The 15,784-nt window shown below is 47.5% G+C and overlaps 4 protein-coding genes across 7 annotated transcripts; 1 reads left to right on the forward strand and 3 right to left on the reverse strand.

Moving 5' to 3' along the window:
* Positions 1-296: 296 nt before the first annotated feature.
* Positions 297-4,448, reverse strand: LOC148391273 (intermediate filament protein ON3-like). Its single transcript, XM_088389524.1, has 10 exons — positions 3,786-4,448; positions 2,465-2,673; positions 2,275-2,335; positions 1,962-2,057; positions 1,630-1,794; positions 1,432-1,557; positions 1,214-1,357; positions 1,021-1,097; positions 906-952; positions 297-679 (listed from the first exon to the last, which is right to left on the reverse strand). Exons 1-10 carry the CDS (start codon positions 4,059-4,061, stop codon positions 570-572), a joined length of 1,311 nt encoding a protein of 436 aa, XP_088245650.1. The 5' UTR covers positions 4,062-4,448; the 3' UTR covers positions 297-569.
* Positions 4,449-4,589: 141 nt separating this feature from the next.
* On the reverse strand, positions 4,590-6,999 carry sec13 (SEC13 homolog, nuclear pore and COPII coat complex component). The gene is made up of 9 exons (XM_088389533.1): positions 6,843-6,999; positions 6,604-6,648; positions 6,339-6,454; positions 6,067-6,218; positions 5,739-5,872; positions 5,486-5,619; positions 5,280-5,400; positions 5,053-5,199; positions 4,590-4,964 (listed from the first exon to the last, which is right to left on the reverse strand). The coding sequence occupies exons 1-9, from the start codon at positions 6,843-6,845 to the stop codon at positions 4,854-4,856; spliced, it is 963 nt and encodes a 320-aa protein (XP_088245659.1). The 5' UTR covers positions 6,846-6,999; the 3' UTR covers positions 4,590-4,853.
* A 473-nt stretch (positions 7,000-7,472) lies between these two features.
* Positions 7,473-12,233, reverse strand: nfs1 (NFS1 cysteine desulfurase). 2 transcript variants are annotated; one of them, XM_088389523.1, is made up of 14 exons: positions 12,102-12,233; positions 11,868-11,998; positions 10,766-10,842; positions 10,359-10,475; positions 10,201-10,284; positions 9,817-9,969; positions 9,456-9,549; positions 9,104-9,238; positions 8,883-9,040; positions 8,697-8,802; positions 8,552-8,633; positions 8,402-8,485; positions 8,242-8,331; positions 7,473-8,101 (listed from the first exon to the last, which is right to left on the reverse strand). In XM_088389523.1, exons 2-14 carry the CDS (start codon positions 11,974-11,976, stop codon positions 8,038-8,040), a joined length of 1,353 nt encoding a protein of 450 aa, XP_088245649.1. In that variant the 5' UTR covers positions 11,977-11,998; positions 12,102-12,233; the 3' UTR covers positions 7,473-8,037. The 2 variants fall into 2 exon arrangements, with proteins under 2 accessions (XP_088245649.1, XP_088245648.1); XM_088389522.1 differs by having other exon boundaries at positions 11,868-12,172.
* Positions 12,234-12,639: 406 nt separating this feature from the next.
* On the forward strand, positions 12,640-15,589 carry c11h6orf89 (chromosome 11 C6orf89 homolog). Of its 3 annotated transcripts, none has more exons than XM_088389527.1 (8): positions 12,640-12,881; positions 13,243-13,449; positions 13,606-13,771; positions 13,837-13,985; positions 14,061-14,218; positions 14,585-14,720; positions 14,797-14,920; positions 15,121-15,589. In XM_088389527.1, exons 2-8 carry the CDS (start codon positions 13,261-13,263, stop codon positions 15,201-15,203), a joined length of 1,005 nt encoding a protein of 334 aa, XP_088245653.1. In that variant the 5' UTR covers positions 12,640-12,881; positions 13,243-13,260; the 3' UTR covers positions 15,204-15,589. The 3 variants fall into 3 exon arrangements, with proteins under 3 accessions (XP_088245653.1, XP_088245652.1, XP_088245654.1); XM_088389526.1 differs by having other exon boundaries at positions 12,641-12,814; XM_088389528.1 differs by having other exon boundaries at positions 12,645-12,789.
* Positions 15,590-15,784: the final 195 nt, after the last annotated feature.

Here is a 15,784-nt window from a genome sequence, read left to right on the forward strand (position 1 = left end):
AATTGAGGAGCTACATTGACTGTCCGGTTCATAAATATTGGGACAGGGTCTTCAGCAAGTGAAAAGCATGCTCAATTGGGTTCAGCCCAGGTGATCGAAACTTGGCAACGGCACTTACCACCTGAGCTTCAACGACAACCTCCAGCTGAACTTGCACACCCAAGTGTTGAGTGTCGGGTCGACCAGACCAGTGGTAGGTGTGTCCACCTGCCCTGATCTCGCCAGAGCCCGGCCGCCGCACTTCAGAGAAAGCAGTGGAGCAAAACCTTTGTCTTAATGAAGACCCTTTGCACGACGATGGTTCAAAAATGCACTGTGCTGTTTTATTATATAGCAACAGACACTGAATTATTCTATAAGTATATATAAGATCATGCAAATAAGATTCTCTGCAAGCCTTCGAGTCATCTAACTACTCATTCCATATTACTGAGATTTTAGCAGAACAATCATTTGCATACAAGGGCAATATTGAAGTTACAACCCCAAAGAAAAAAATGGCCCAGCTATATTTGTGATTACTACTAATTGTTAGGCGAGCGATGAAAGAAAGAGCGGCACGTGCTCGTCTAGCGTGTACTGTATCTGCTGTGGTCTCGGGTCTCGGTGGTCTTGATGAGCAGCTTGGGAGGCGAAGAGCTGCTGGCGCTCTGGTAGTGACCGTTGGAACTTCTGCTGCCTGACCGGGAAACCGTGCATTTGACAAAGACGAGGCAAAAAGACTACTTGCTCAATATTTTTTGTGTCAAGCCTGTTTGGCGTCTGCTGAAAGTAACTCATAAAGTAACTTGTAATCTGATAGTTACTTTTAGAATCAAGTCATCAGTGACATAACTAAGTTAGCTTTTCAAGGTAGCTGCAGTGGTCAGACAAGCAAGGAAATAGCAGAAAAGAAGCTGACTTACTGTAGTTGCTGATGGACTGGATGCTGAGCACTGACTGCTGGCCCAATCTGCAAAGGCAGCAAACATCAGGAAGGCAAAAGCTGGGGAGATGCTCATTTGCCGTCCCCTCCCTCACCTGTCCTCCTCCCCTTCCAGCAGCTTCCTGTAAGTGGCAATCTCAATGTCCAGAGCCAGCTTCAGGTTCATCAGGTCCTGTCGCAAATGAGGCAAAAATAGGTTTCAACTCTTTCTTCGAGTAGCTTCAGCACAGAACACGAGATCATGCAGACTGTATCCCGAGTTTGCCGACGCTGTGACATTAACGGTACCTGGTATTCTCTGAGCTGGCGGGCCATATCCTGCTTGGCCCTCTGCAGGGCGTCCTCTAGGTCTCGGGTGCGACCTTTGGCCTCTTTCACCGCCATCTCCCCGCGGTCCTCGGCCTCAGCCAGCTGGCTCTCCAGGCTGCCACGCTGAAAAGCATTCCGCACTCGCTACCCGAGCCGCTGTTCCCATACGGATGGGTCGGGCATAAATTCAGCCGCACCTGCGCTTTGACAGCCTCGATCTCGCTCTGCAGGCGGCCGATGAGGCGGTTGACTTCGCCCACTTCCCCCTTGACCACGCGGAGCTCGTCTCCGAAGCGGCACGCCTGCACCGACATCTGGTCGAACTGACCACAAGCACAGTTAGGGACAGACATCTCGAATGTGTTGGTGTCCAAAGGGTGCCAGGAAAGACATACTTTGCTCTTGTACCAGGCCTCGGCGTCTTCTCGGCTGCGAGCAGCGATCTCCTCGTACTGAGCTTTGACCTCGGCCACGATCTTCTCCATGTTCAGGCTGCGGCTGTTGTCCATCTGCACCACCACCGACGTGTCCCTGATGCTGGCCTGCAGCTCGCGCAGCTCCTGCCGACGACATTCAAACGTCAACTTGCACAAAGTGGCATTTTCCTGAACAAATATCCATTTGCAGGAAGCTCAAAAACAGCTTGGAGTGCTCAGTGACCCCGACGTCCGCATTTCGTGCACAACTTTGTCCCATCGTCTAACATCAAAGATCTTTAGTGTGGTACCTCCTCGTAGATGGTGCGCAGGAAGTTGATTTCATCGCTCAAAGCGCCCACTTTGTCTTCCAGGTCGGCCTTCACCATGTAGGCCGAGTCCACATCCTGCGCACACCAAACATGTTTTTGGATTTCTTACAATTCTTTGGCGCTCGGCTCAACTTTCCAGCGTAAAAAGAGATTTTTTCATTTGCCTCAGGTGTCATTTTTCCAAGGCCAACTCAGATGATACCGTCCAGCTCAGGTTGCACGTGTGTACAATGAGCTGGCCCCCCTCAAACACCTTACGATGATGTACAGCGTGTGTGTGTGTTTGAAAGACCTTCTTCAGGAGGACAAAGTCATTCTCCATGTTGTTCCTCTTGTTGATCTCGTCCTCGTATCTACGCAAAGAGCAGATGAACTTGAAGTCGTAAGAATAAAACGCAATCAGCGATGCACTTTTCTTGACATTCAAATTCCCCCCCAGCGTATCGGAAGACGACTAAACAAGTTAACAAAGCTGTGCTGACTTGTGCTTGTAGTCCTCCACCAGACCCTGCATGTTCCTCAGCTCTCCGTCCAGTTTGCTCTTGTCGTTGTTGACCAGGTCCATCTGGCGCCTCAGGCCCGCCATGTAGACCTCAAAGAGCGGCTCCACATTGGAGCGGCCTGCCCCCTGGCCTTGAAGCAGCTCCAGCTTGGTCTCCAGCATCTTGTTTTGCTGCTCCAGGAAGCACACCTGCAACAATGCACATTTCCTGTTGATTTGTTGGCTCAAAAGTTTGCTTTGGTGATCAAAAGAAGTCAGCTCAAACGGTGGCTGGGATTCCAACTTCAAGTGGGCACGGTTCCAGTGTCCTGGCTACTATTACACACACACACACACGTACACAAACTTCCTACGACACAAAGGCGACTCTGTCAATAGCAAAACGAGACCGGAGTGCTTTTATCAGGTTACCAACTAGTGAAGTGGGACGGGAAGCTTCAATGTCCTGCCAACGAGGGTTTGGATAACCCGTTGAAATGTTGTCACTGTTGCTTTCTACGCGACGCATTGTTTTCAAAGGGTTCCCGTTGTAGTCCAATGGACTGTACTTTTATTTTACATCTCTTCATGAGGACAAAAAAAGGATATTTATGCAAGCAGTTTGGCAGCTACATTGTTCCAGTCAAATTGAAGAGCTACTTTTATTGATAATCTAATATGACAGTTAAGGAAGCTATCGTGTCTCTTGAACAAACACAATTAATCGATCATTTCATTGTCACTTTTACGCAGCTTTTATTGTGAGCTAGCCGATCAGACGCTAAACTTAACGCTGAACAGCATGAATAAACATTTGTTTTCCGGGAATTATTGTGATCTAGACTGTGGGATGAAAATTGGAGGTCAATTGCTCTGAAATGTATCTGTGCCGCGAGGAGGCAACAATGGCGGCATTGTGTCAGCGCACCACCGACGCCGTGAGAAAACACCACCCAGGGTATCCATGTCACGCATTAGCACAAAAGCCACCTGAGTCTTGTTTGCGGGCTTTCATTAACAACTGCACTTTCATTTTTTTTTCTGCAAAGGTTTAGGGAGGTTCACTAAGCTGCTAGATTTGCTTTGTTTTGGCCCGTATCGGTTGTTTAGTGGCTTCAATCTCTGCTAGTTTTCAACGAGTATCTTCTTGAGGCTGAGGGACAGTTGCTTGGGGTCCAGCTTTAAAACTTGACGAGACTTAAAACTGGGCACCTCACAACGGAGGTATGAAGCTCATACTGCTACAATGAGTCAAAACAACGAGAGTCAAATGACAATAAGAAGCGTTTTGTTGAAAATGAAATCTTTCTGGCGTCAGTCACCTTGTCAATGAAGGAGGCAAAGCGGTTGTTGAGGCTTTTGATCTGCTCCTTCTCGTGGGCTCGGCTCATGGAGTGGTTGGGGTCAATCTCCAGGTTGAGGGGGGCCAGCAGACTCTTGTTGACCGACAGCGAGGAGAACGCAGCGCCCTGCAGGTGGGCGCCATTGCTGCCCCCGCCCAGCGAGACGCCGCTCAAGCCGGCCGTGGGGGAACCAAAGCCGTTGGAGCGGCGCACCGAGGCGCCCGAGCTGATCCTTTTGCTGCGGCTCAGGCTCATGGTGAAGAAGAGGAGGATGGGCGATGTATGCACACGCTCAGGTGTTGGCCTGCTTTTAAAGGTCGGCGCTGCTAGGGGAGGGGCAGCAGGAGGAGCAAAATGACCACGAGAGAGGAGAAAAAGGGGGAAAACGAGCACAAAGATGAGGAAGAGAATGAGAGAGACGAGCAGGCAAGGAGGGGAAAGAGGAGCAAGATGAAAAGGAGTTGTGGGAGATGAGAAGGAGAAAGATGAGCAAGAACATGAGAGAGGGAGAGAGAGAGAGAGAGAGAGATGGAAGGAGAAGAATGAACAAAAGGTACTGGGAGCAGAAGTTTAGTTGTAGCGAGACAAGAGCAGCAGCAGAAGGAAAGGAGCAGCAAGAGGAGGAAGACCATGATGACGAGGACGAAGATGATGACGAGGCGCATCAAGAAGCAACAGTGAAGAGGAGAAAAAGGGAAATGAGGACATAAGGCAGATGAAGGATGAGGAGCAGGGGAGGAGAAAGACGAGAAGGGTGAAGAAGATGATGACACAAAGCTTGCATTCATATTCACTTTTCCTTTTTTTAATTAACAAATTACATACAAGTAGGGAACGGGTGTGCTCGCTGTTCCTGATTGGTGGGTCAGTCAGACTTGATGAGCCAATCACGCGATAATCATTTTGAGGGAGGCGGAATGTTCATGAGCATGACGGGCAGGACGCACAAGAAGAGTCCTCATTTGGCCAACACTTTGATTTCAAAAACAAAACGTCCCTCATCTGTACACGAAAAGCATTTGGACAAAATGAACGCGTGCGTGCGTGTCACTGCTCCGCCTGCTGGTTGTCTGCGATAGCCGACACGGTTCCCTGGCCTTTGCTGACGTCGCTGATACACGCCCACTGACCGTCCAATGACTCCTTCCACAACGTCACCTATGTACACGCGCACAATTACACATGCATTAGCGCGCACACACACACACACACACAAACAAACAAACAAGATGACGACTTTGCGTACTTTGTTGTCTCCTCCAGACACGGCCAGGATGTTGCCCGTGATGGACCAGCTGACATGCCAGACGACGTCGTTGAACTTGTGCAGCAGTTTAGCCGTCCAGGTGTTGCCGGCGGGGTCGTCGCACGTCCAGATGTAGACGCGGCCGTCCTGCAACGGCGGCCAAAGGTCACGAAAAGTTGCAAGGCGGCAGCGGCCATGCGGCGGCAGCGGCTATGCAGCGGCCTAACCTGCGAGCAGCTGGCGATGGTGCTGGTGGGGAGTCCGATGGAAGGTGCCCAGCCCACGTCTCTCACCCAATCGCTGTGCGCCTCCAGCTTCTGGTCCTCCTTCCACTGGCCGTCCTCCTCCCTGCGCCGCGGCCAGTCAGACGCGTCGGTCAGGCGGACATTTGGCTAGCTGAGCGCCGGCATGGCCCGGTAGGAGCACGCCTTACTTCCAGAGTTTGACGAGGTTGTCGCAGCCTCCGGACACAAAGCGTTTAAGGTAGTTGGGCTTCTGTCCCGACGGTTGCTCGATCAGGCTCCCCGGCGCCACAGCTGGGGCCCAGCTGACCGCGTTGCAGCCGATCTGACGCACACAAACGACACAAACCTGCAAATCAAGCGGCTTGCCGACACGCACTAATGTATAAGCCAGCAACAAGGTAGAAGGTGAGGGATCGGATGAGCCGTTTGGGCGCCGCTGACCGTATGCGCGTTGTTGATCTTCTTGATGTCCCACTGCTGCTCTCCCGTGAAGGTGAGCAGGGAGATGGCGCCGTCAGAGCTGCCGCACGCCAGAATCAGACCAAACTCATGGGGACCCCAACACACAGAGTTCACTGAATGACAAAAACAACAACAAAAAACACAAACAAGAGTAACATATGATTTTCCTGCCCTCGACCCCTTTCACACAACCCGCAGGAAAGTGTTGCTGCACTGGGTAAACGGTTTGAAAAGTGGGGACGGTTCCCACCAAGAATTTATTGGCCGTCTGAGGTGAGGTGACGTCTCGCAACGTTCCGGCACACACCTGACGACTCGTGTCCCGTGTATTCGTACATCTTGTCCCAGGCGCCGTTCTCCTCCTTCCACACGATGACTTTGCGGTCGTAGGAGCAGGAGGCCAGGATGTTGCCGAACATGGGGTGAGCCCACGCCACCTGCCACACTGGACCCTCGTGCCTGAGGGAGCCACACAAAATCCAAGTTTCTTCAGTGACTGCAGTCATAACTTTGTGATGTAGTGAATTATGAACCACGGTATATAGTGCGGGAACTCTCCAGGCTCTGAAACTCGCTCACCCTCGCAGGTCAGCGACAAGGATCTGGCCGCCGTTGCGGACGTCAAAGATCTTAAGGGTACGGTCCGAGGAGCAGGTTGCCAGGCGGGTGCCATAGTAATCCATCTGAGCGTCATGCTGCAATAAATTTTTAAAAAAGCTTCAAAGCTTGTCCAAGATCAGGAGAACTAAAGCATTAATTAATGGTGTATATGCCCCAGTCATTGTATAACTTTGGGTCAATAAAATGCCAAGCAATCACACACAGAAGAAATTACAGTACTCACGATCATGTCCTCGTGTGAGGTGTCCACGGTGTTAATGACCGAAACCTGAAAACGACAACAGAAACCATAAACGTTCCCTGCATTCTTGCAGAAATGACAAGTTTGACATTTTGATGCGCTTGTCCAAAATTCACATAGGCGCTATGCTAACGTGCTAACCTGCGAGTACATTGCTGAAAACACAATCATATGAAATACGATGATTTATCTGAGTTTCAAATAAAATTTAACATACTCACCATGATTACAGACTAGTGAGAGGGACTCCAGAAATAGTTTATTTAGATGTTTAAAAAAGAGAGAAACCGGTAAGCGAATTTTATTACAATCCCGACGTGGCAACTGGCTGAGACGCCACTTCCGCCTGTGGTCACATGATAAATCCTCCGACAGGAACACGTAGCATTTGTAATAGTTACGTTTTTTTTTTCCATATATGTCTAGTTCCGATGGTTTCACGTCGTTCCGTAAGACAAAAGTTGTACATTGTCTGAAGTAAATAGTTTTAGAACTTCAATTTGTCCTGCGATCCCGCGTAAAAGAATGTTTCAAACTTTGTACCCGACTTGCAACATGGTACACAAGGAAAGGTTCTGGCAACGATGGAAAACACGCAAATACAAAACCGAATTAGAACTAGAATTTGCAATTTCTGTAGAAATTGCGTGTTATGGCGAAGAAGCTTAATAAAAACTTGGGGAATGCTACAGAATGTTGTCGAAAGTTGGAACAGGTTGAATCGGTCAGAAAATGTAGAAATTAGAAGGGGAAAATGCAAATTTGTAAAACTTGGTGTGAATTTCAAAATGGAAAATTTTGAATTTCTGGTAAGTGGGAAGTTTTGGAATAAGTAGACATATGATGAACAGTTAAAAGTAGAAGCAGGTTTAATCGGTCAAAAAAAACGTAGAAGCGTAAATATGACCACCTTTGGGAATACAAATTCAGCAGGAAAGAAACAGTTTTGAACGATGAGACGTTATCTTTATTGAATCGTATTGTATAGCTTTGAACGATGAAACATATTTCTTTCTTGAAGCGTATTGTATAATCTGTGAGCTGTGCTACCAAAGACGCAAATAAACTGCCATGATGCTTGGTGAATACTGTACCAGACGAGAAGACATGGACACTACTGGACGAAAAGTTCATTTATACAAAAAGATACACGTTTACTATTGTTTTTGTTAACACTGGTGGATCCCTCACGCTAATAATAAAAATTTATTTTGGTATTCATAATAGAGAATTGAACTCACTCCAACTTTGTTGCAGAGGGCAAAAGCAAAGAAGACACTTTGGGCCGCCAAAGGACATTTGTGCGTGTTTTGAGTGCGGCAATGGAAAGAGGAAAAATAATATAATCAAATCTGATGCAAGGAATCCCCTTGAATTGGCTGTCAACCGGGAAGTGAACAAAGAGGGGCATGCAGGTTAGTGCTGAGTCCACTTGATGCTCTTCAGGTCAATGCCTTCCTGCACCATCTCCCACAGAGGACTAGGGGGGAAAAAAAAGTATATTTGGACGTGGCGTACACTACTGGTTTTGCTTTTTCTTTAGCTTTTATTATTGTCGTTAGATTTAAGAAACCCTTGTAGATTGACTTGGGATTAAAAAAAAAAATCCTAATGTCCCACCTCATCTCTCGTAGTCTTTGAACCTGTTCGATGCATTTCCGTGCCGTGTAGTCTACCTCCTCCTCGGTGGTGAAGCGACCGATCCCAAACCTATTCAACACGCACGCACGTTTGTCAAGCAGGTGTTTTTCAGATGAGGAGCTCGAAGCCACCGGTTTACCTGATGGAGGAGTGGGCGAGATCTTCCTCGGCTCCGATGGCCCGGAGGACGTATGACGGCTCCAGAGAGGCCGACGTACACGCGCTGCACAAGCAAACAAATGCGTCCGGCAGTGAATGAATTTGAGATGCCGTAGGTGGTGGAGCTCACCTGCCAGAAGACAGTGCGATGTCCTTGAGAGCCATCAGTAGACTTTCTCCCTCCACGTAGGCAAACGATAAGTTGATGCACCCTAACACAGTGATGTGACACGCGTCAGTGCGAGTGAGGCTAAGGTGGCGACGTTTCACTCTACCTGGGTAGCGATGTTGTGGATGTCCGTTCAAAATCACGTCAGGGAGCTGAGATGTGATCTTCTGGAGCAGACGGTTTGCCAGCACGGACACTCTATGGTGGTCATACTACAATGCACGCACGTCAAGACACAGAAAGCTACACACGGCACAAGAGTGTATCCATGCCGGCCGGCCGGCGGACTGACCTCCATCTCCTGCTGCGCGATGCTGCAGGCGGCCCCCAAGCCGACAGCCAGTGGGGTGGGCACAGTTCCTGAGCGCAGACCCCTCTCCTGGCCACCGCCGTTCTGCAGGGGCTCCAGGCGCACCCGCGGCCGCCGTTGCACGTACAGCGCGCCCACACCTGACACACAAGAGCATCACGAACACAATGAACCGCTGCTGTGGAGAGTATCAATGCGCTTACCCTTGGGTCCGTAGATTTTGTGGGCGCTGATGGACATGAGATTGATGTTGTCGTCCGAGACGTCGAGGGGAACTTTGCCGGCAGCCTGCGCGGCGTCCGTGTGGAAGAACACGCCCTTGGAGCGGCAAAGACGCCCTGAGCACAAGCCGCCGCAGACGACAAAAGGCAAAGGTCAACAAGCGGAGAAGATGAACTTCTTTTGATTTGGCTGTGCTTCTCTTGGCTGTAAAGTCTCTTTTGACATTTTGTGCCTCGCCCTCTATTTTCTGATCGGTCGATTAGAGCAAAACTTCCGACATTCCGCCAACGTGAATCGACCGCGGGATCACAGAGGTGCGGTTGCTACGGTTACCGATCTCCTTGACGGGCTGTAAGACTCCGATCTCGTTGTTGACTGTCATGATGGATACCAGAGACGTATCGGGAGTCATCGACGCCTCCAGCAGCTGAAACAAAAATGAAAATAAACGCTCTCGTCCGTGGCAGGTTTGACAAACGTCAAAAAAAATATAAATATACAAATATACAAGCTAATACAATAAATTACTGAACAAAACTGACACTCCTCCAAGTAGGGGGCGCTATGGGCTCAACAGCATTTTCAAAGCTGTATTTGAAGCCACTTCTCGAATAATATATCGAATATTGACATTTCAGATGAGTATCAGCTTTCTTTTTTTCTTTCCCTCAGTGGACGTTAAAGTAGCTCGTACCTCGAGGTCGACCAGTCCGTCGTTTTGCACGGGCAAGTAGGTGACGCGGAATCCCTCTGCCTCCAGAACACGACACGAGTCCAACACGCACTTGTGTTCCGTCTGCGTGGTAATCACGTGACGCTTTTTGCCCTGGTAGAAGCGGGCCACGCCCTACGCAACACAAAAGGTGGAAGGTCAAATGACTTTTGATTTGATTTTTCCATAGATTGAGATGAATAGAGTCGATGAATTGATGACTATCAAATAAATTGCTCATCAATTCATCTTTAAGACTGTCCAAAGCATCAATATTTTAGTCTTTCAACTCTGGCCTCCATGAAAGTTAGACTTATTATATTGTTTTTCCCCCAAAAAAACATTTGGAAGAAAGTTTAAGCGGACCTTGACAGCAATGTTGTTGGACTCGGTGGCTCCGCTAGTGAAGATGATCTCTCGGGGATCGGCACCAATCATATCAGCCACCTGCTGCTCAGAGATAGAGCGGGAGAGACAAAAAGCGTTATTTCTGGAAAAACGTAAGAATATTTTGTTTTTGGTACCTTCCTTGCTGTCTCCATGGCAGTCTCACTCTCCCAGCCGTAGGCGTGCGTCCTGGAGTGAGGGTTGCCGTAGTAATTCACCTGGTAGGGTAACATGGCGTCCAGAACGCGAGGATCCTACCGGTCGAGGTTATAGACACAATTTTAGTGTCACAACTTTTAATTATTTTACTGAAAATCTCAACTGTTTCTCTGCTTGGGCAAAGGCAATACAGCATCAAATCTTTTTAGAATTGACGATCCAATTGAATTCTCAAGTCATCGCTCATGGGCGCCACTGAGCTCCTTTCTTGGCATACACAAAATGACACTTGTTCTAGATGCATTTTTTGAAAAGCACTGCCTAGAATGGACTGGAAGAGTCCCGAAATAGATTTCAATGTTGCTGCGCTGAACAGGGTGAATACCATGGGTGTGGTAGCCTGGAAGTCCATGTACAGAGGCCGCAGCTCATCTTCGACCAGGTCTCGTTTCTTGATCAGTTCTATGAAAAATGAATAAATAAATAATAAATAAATAGACGAATGAATGCATGAATACATAAATATATGTTGATGACACCACAATATTAGTTGTTTGTTTTCTAGTAGCAGCATTGTGGCCACAGACTGACGCAGGTTCAGAAACTGGCTTGTCTGTAGCTGGTCCCTAGTGCTGAGTCATTCCTGGTCAGCCTTTTGTGTACACGCTCATCCTTTTGGAATGCTTGGGGAACCAAAATAAACATTTGGAGTGACTTTGAGTTTATCATCAAGATTGTATGTGAATATGCAGAGTGACTTTATATTCAAGGTGGTGTTCAAAGCAGTACAGAAAATGGATGGATGGACATTACATTCAAGATGATTACTACTTTCACTTTCATTATGACTCAGGTCAGAATTTGACCAAGGATAAAGTGACACATGATCCATTCTTTATTAGTTTGTGATTTTTTTTAAATCGTTCATTATTTTGTTTATATATGACATGATCTTAGCGCATATGTTCCTTATGGATGACATTGATTTATGTTTATTGTACACCGTTATGATCCTGTCCAGAGGCAATCTTAATTTATTGTGACTATGCAGAGTAAAAAGCCATTCCAACACGATAACTGCCTACTTTCGAACTATAAAGGTAGACGTGCATGTCCTATTTTGTGATGTTTACATGAATTAGTGATTGGATGAGATCAACATGACTATTTTATATCCTTCACTTGTGCATGGCACAGACTATACCGTTTACTGATTTGATCTAATTAAGAGTCTCTGAAATTACTAACAAAGTTGTTGTTCTGGATAATATGGGAGTGCGTATGTGTGAAGGTTTATAAATAAACTCTTTTAAGGAGTCTCTTCCAACATTCGCCAAACAAAACCAGTTGCTATAAAAATCCGGTAAGCACTCTACTGCGTCAGTTGCCAAAACAATTCACGTTTGTGCTAGTCGTTGTCCCAAACTGCGTCACTTTCGTGTTAGCATCCTGCTAAGCTAACAGCGTGGATGCGTCCAAGTCCTCACCTTTCTGTTGAGTGCTGGCGGCGGCTCTCTGCTCGCACCTCAGCCGGGGACAGAGCCTCGGAAGCGGCCAGCAGAGGCGAGAGGACGCGATCCTGCCCGAGGAGAGCATCGGGTCGGATGGAGACTTTCACCTGCAGGAAGACACCACACACACCTCCGCTAGTGAAAGGTAGCCCTGCAGACCCAAATATTCTTTTGCATCGACTGAGGAAATGTTTGGTAAGCGTCGCTTACAAAACGAGCGTGCCGGACTGCGAGTTGACGGCAAGGTTTACTTATGACATTCTTTACACAACGAACGTCATGCACGAGAGGCGGAAGTTTCCGATTGTTTACTGCGCTCTCATTGGTCGATCCTGCGGAAATACAGTCTCATTGGCTTGTCTTACGAAAAACGTACCTTGTCTTTTTCTGATTAATTAAAACTGGAATTTATGGCACAAAGCAGTAGAATGCGTCAGAAAGAATTTCACTTATAATTTTCACGAGTGATAAACAAATTCAAAGTGAAAATACCCTCACCACTTGACATGATTAAGTTTCTTTCACGTGGCGGGCCTGGTCGTAAAGCGATGTCTTCTGATTAGTTCGCCCATAGCGTCGGATTATTTGTCCCTGCCAGAAAGACGTGTTTTGCTCTAACATTAAACTATTGCTAAGAAACAAAAAAAGAAACAAACAAACAAAAAAAACCCAATACCCTCGATAGCGGAAGTAAGTTTTTACCTTTTACCTAATTTGTCATTTGAGAGGCGGCCGACAGGTGGCGACACCTCACTCATAGCGTCGAAGCAGAATCTAGAGAAGAAGAGCAAGCCTGCTGCAGGTGTTAAAGGAAGTAGCCATGCGCGGAATGTTGCGGAAAAAACATCGATTACACTTCTATTAGTACAACACCGACAAGGACGCCCTCCTCCTTAAGGTGGAATTTGTTGTCTGGCTTAAGGGTGAGCTGGTCCGTTTTGTGTCACGTTAAAGAAGCGACGCAATCGACACTGCTAACAAACTAACCTGGCAAGTAAACCCAAGCTAGCCTCGGCTGCTAGTTCCAAAGTGCAAACACGGAGGAGAATAGTCATAATAATGTACAGGATGGCATCTTGTACGTAACTAACGGTGCCTCCGTTTAAGATAGAAATTTGGCACAGTAATGAGACCACTTTCCTTTTTTGCTTATGTATTGTCTTATTAGATATTATGTTTAGGTGTGCTACATAACTACAGTATAATAGTACACCACAGAGAAATCAAACAGTCGTGTAAATCCTAGGTTATCTGACTGTTCAAAAATGTGCCTACAAGCTCTCTTTCTAATGATGACTAATTTGAATCGTGAAAAACTTACAGCAACGTCTCATCTGTGTTTGCCCCATAGGAGCCGACCGCTGTCACCATGGGAACAACAATGAGCGAGCCTTGCATCTACGACAAGCTGTCGGAGAGCATCGACATCTTGCGCCAGTCCGGCTATCGTTACGGCATGTCTGAGCGGGAGATCGAGCGCTTCATCAAGCGCATGCTGGAGACCAACGAACCCCGACGTGAGCCCCCGCAGTTCCCCCTCCTCAGGGCCACCGTCAAGGTAGGCTTTTAAATCTATCATATCTTGCTCAGTTCCCGAAAAGTCTCACGACATTTACCCGAATCGCTGTCAAACTGAAATGTTCAAATTCCGACTTTGGAACCTCCAATTCTGCTTGGTAAAGAAAGAAAGTTTTGTTGTGTGTGTTTTGTGTAGTTGGTTGTTGCGCTGGGCCTTCTGCTGCTGGTGGCGCTAGCGTTCACATACCCACACAGCGAGCCGCACTTGGGCACCGCCCGCCCGGGATCCTGCAACTGGTCGTCGCCGCTTAGTCACGTGCGATTGCTGGCGCTGCCTATTGCGAAAAAGTACAACTTGCAAGGTAAGTAAACACGCACACACACGTAAACAAACACTCAGTGTCCCAATACTTTTGTCCACATGTAGGCTTCCACGAGTGGTGGAGTTCAGGCTCACCCAGACAGAGCTTGGTCAACTGCTCAGGTTGCGCCGAGATCTCCTCTGTACTGGAAGTGCCACAAAGCCTTCGCGGTACCGTCACACTGCGTCGGGGGCCCCAGCTCGTCCAGTTGAAGGTAAACTCCTTAAAAAAAAAAAAAAAAAAGCCTTATTCTGGACCCATGGGCTTATGTATCATTTGCATCCCGCAGGGCGGCGAGTCGCTCAGCATTGAGCGGCGACAACTGGAGGAGCTCTACCTTGCACATTCGACTTCCATGTCTGTCCTGCTGGAGGACGATGACGATAGCGGCAAACACAACCTCAACACCGGCCTTCCGCAAGGGCCCGCCAATTTCACCCTGCTATGGTAGCACGCGACACACGCACGGCATCTAAGCAGCTGACGCCTTGTAATAATTTGTAAAGTATCTCTTGCGGTGGATTGACTAAAATTATGTTCAAGCTGCTTCACAAAAGGTGGTTCTATGAAGTGAACGAGATTTGGAAGACAAATAGGCAGTGGATTTGTTTAAGTTAAAAACAATCTTTTGTAATAATTGTTATAAATGCTTATATTTGTTTTTTTTCCATGAATGACTTTCTCATGGCTTATGATTGGCTAAAATGACCTTGCATTGAGGTGGTCACAGCGCCATCTGTTGGCTTCTTTTAGCAGCCATCAGATTTACTTTTATGATTGATTTTTGTTCATTTTTTACCGTTGTGTTGTTAGGAGGTTCCGCTCCCCGACTAGAGAGAAAGTGTTACGATGGCTTTTTCCCAAGGCCGAACTCTGCCCTCTTCTGGACAACGCTGGTACTGTCGTACAACGCTGCCTGGTTACACACAACACGGATATCCACAACCAGGCCAGTACCAAATTCAATTTTATAACCAATTAAAAGGTTGTTTTTCTGGTATTGACTGTGTGCCTGTGTGTGTCAGGGCGTGAGGGTCCTGGGCTGGCTGGTGGTGGGTGAGGGGCTTCCGACACTACGAGTTGTTCCCATTCAGCGATGCCAAAAGCACTGCAGCTCGTTCAACTTGTGGCTCAACCCCGGAGACATGGGTAACGGCCAGCGTCAGAATTAAGAAGAGCCCCGTGTCGGAGAATTTTTATCCGTTAATTTGAAAAAAATGTTTGGGGGGCTTGCATACTAAAACACCATTAAGCTTTTGAATTTGAAGCCATGTCAGCAGCCCTATGCCATAGTCGTTTGGTTGCTCAACGCTTCACTCACGTCATGCGTCTTCCTCTGCCATGTCCAGTGTACGCCGACCCTCGCTACTGGCAAATGGCGCTCTTCCCGGGACAAGGACAGAACATCGTGTGCGACGGCTCTGCCTTTTAGCGCTTTGAAGGCCAATGTCCCGACGTGGCGCCGGCTCGCCTGCCCCAGTCCCTTCCGCTGAGGACGCCTTCTCACGCTGCGACAACTGCAAACGTAGCCCTGTGACAAGGCATGCCAAACACGTGAAGATGAAAACTCGAGTCTTGTAAAAAGGCGGGAAGGAAGGACTCACCTTCATTGTCGTCTTCTAGGACCTGTGTTCAATTTTGCACAAAAGAGGAATCAGCTGCTTATCTAGTTTCTTCTGTCTTATTTATTGCTACTGTTGGACGTTTGACACATACACACGTCTGCTGCTTTCTACATGTGTTGAAACGTTGCTGTACTTTGCAACAAGTCATGGGACCAAAAATGTGGCTGCAAGATGAATAAAAACATAAATATCATTTTTTTTTAAATCAAGTTTGTTCTTTAAACATTGACAGAAAATGCCAACTCTTGTACGATCTTGCAAACAATATAATTGATGACATGATTAAATCTGAATTTTTGAGGTTGAGCTTAACCTGTACGTTCGGTTCATGTCAGTTGTAATATTTTGTGTTTTTGCACAAAGTTTCAAAATTCAATTCACGTGCGAG

The sequence above is a fragment of the Syngnathus floridae genome, chromosome 11 (assembly GCF_059516105.1).
Source record: "Syngnathus floridae isolate MCC-2025c chromosome 11, RoL_Sflo_1.0, whole genome shotgun sequence".
NCBI classification, from domain to species: Eukaryota; Metazoa; Chordata; class Actinopteri; order Syngnathiformes; family Syngnathidae; genus Syngnathus; species Syngnathus floridae.

Bases quoted from the DNA above. Each gene is read 5' to 3' on its own strand.
- LOC148391273 (XM_088389524.1), bottom strand. From the start codon at position 4,061: ATGAGCCTGAGCCGCAGCAAAAGGATCAGCTCGGGCGCCTCGGTGCGC. The intron at 1,358-1,431 runs GTGCGGCTGAAT...AATGCTTTTCAG, and splicing joins TCGAGGCTGTCAAAGCGCAG to CGTGGCAGCCTGGAGAGCCA. The intron at 1,098-1,213 runs GTACCGTTAATG...CATTTGCGACAG, and splicing joins GCCAGCTCAGAGAATACCAG to GACCTGATGAACCTGAAGCT.
- sec13 (XM_088389533.1), bottom strand. The intron at 6,219-6,338 runs GTGAGCGAGTTT...TGGCTCCCTCAG, and splicing joins CTTGTCGCTGACCTGCGAGG to GCACGAGGGTCCAGTGTGGC. The intron at 5,620-5,738 runs GTCAGCGGCGCC...TGTGTGCGTCAG, and splicing joins AGATCAACAACGCGCATACG to ATCGGCTGCAACGCGGTCAG.
- nfs1 (XM_088389523.1), bottom strand. From the start codon at position 11,976: ATGCTCTCCTCGGGCAGGATCGCGTCCTCTCGCCTCTGCTGGCCGCTT. The intron at 10,476-10,765 runs GTATTCACCCTG...CTCGACCGGTAG, and splicing joins TCCAGGCTACCACACCCATG to GATCCTCGCGTTCTGGACGC. The intron at 8,102-8,241 runs GTGGGACATTAG...TTTCCCCCCTAG, and splicing joins CAAAGACTACGAGAGATGAG to TCCTCTGTGGGAGATGGTGC.
- c11h6orf89 (XM_088389527.1), top strand. From the start codon at position 13,261: ATGGGAACAACAATGAGCGAGCCTTGCATCTACGACAAGCTGTCGGAG. The intron at 13,772-13,836 runs GTAAGTAAACAC...GTCCACATGTAG, and splicing joins GAAAAAGTACAACTTGCAAG to GCTTCCACGAGTGGTGGAGT. The intron at 14,921-15,120 runs GTAACGGCCAGC...TGCCATGTCCAG, and splicing joins GCTCAACCCCGGAGACATGG to TGTACGCCGACCCTCGCTAC.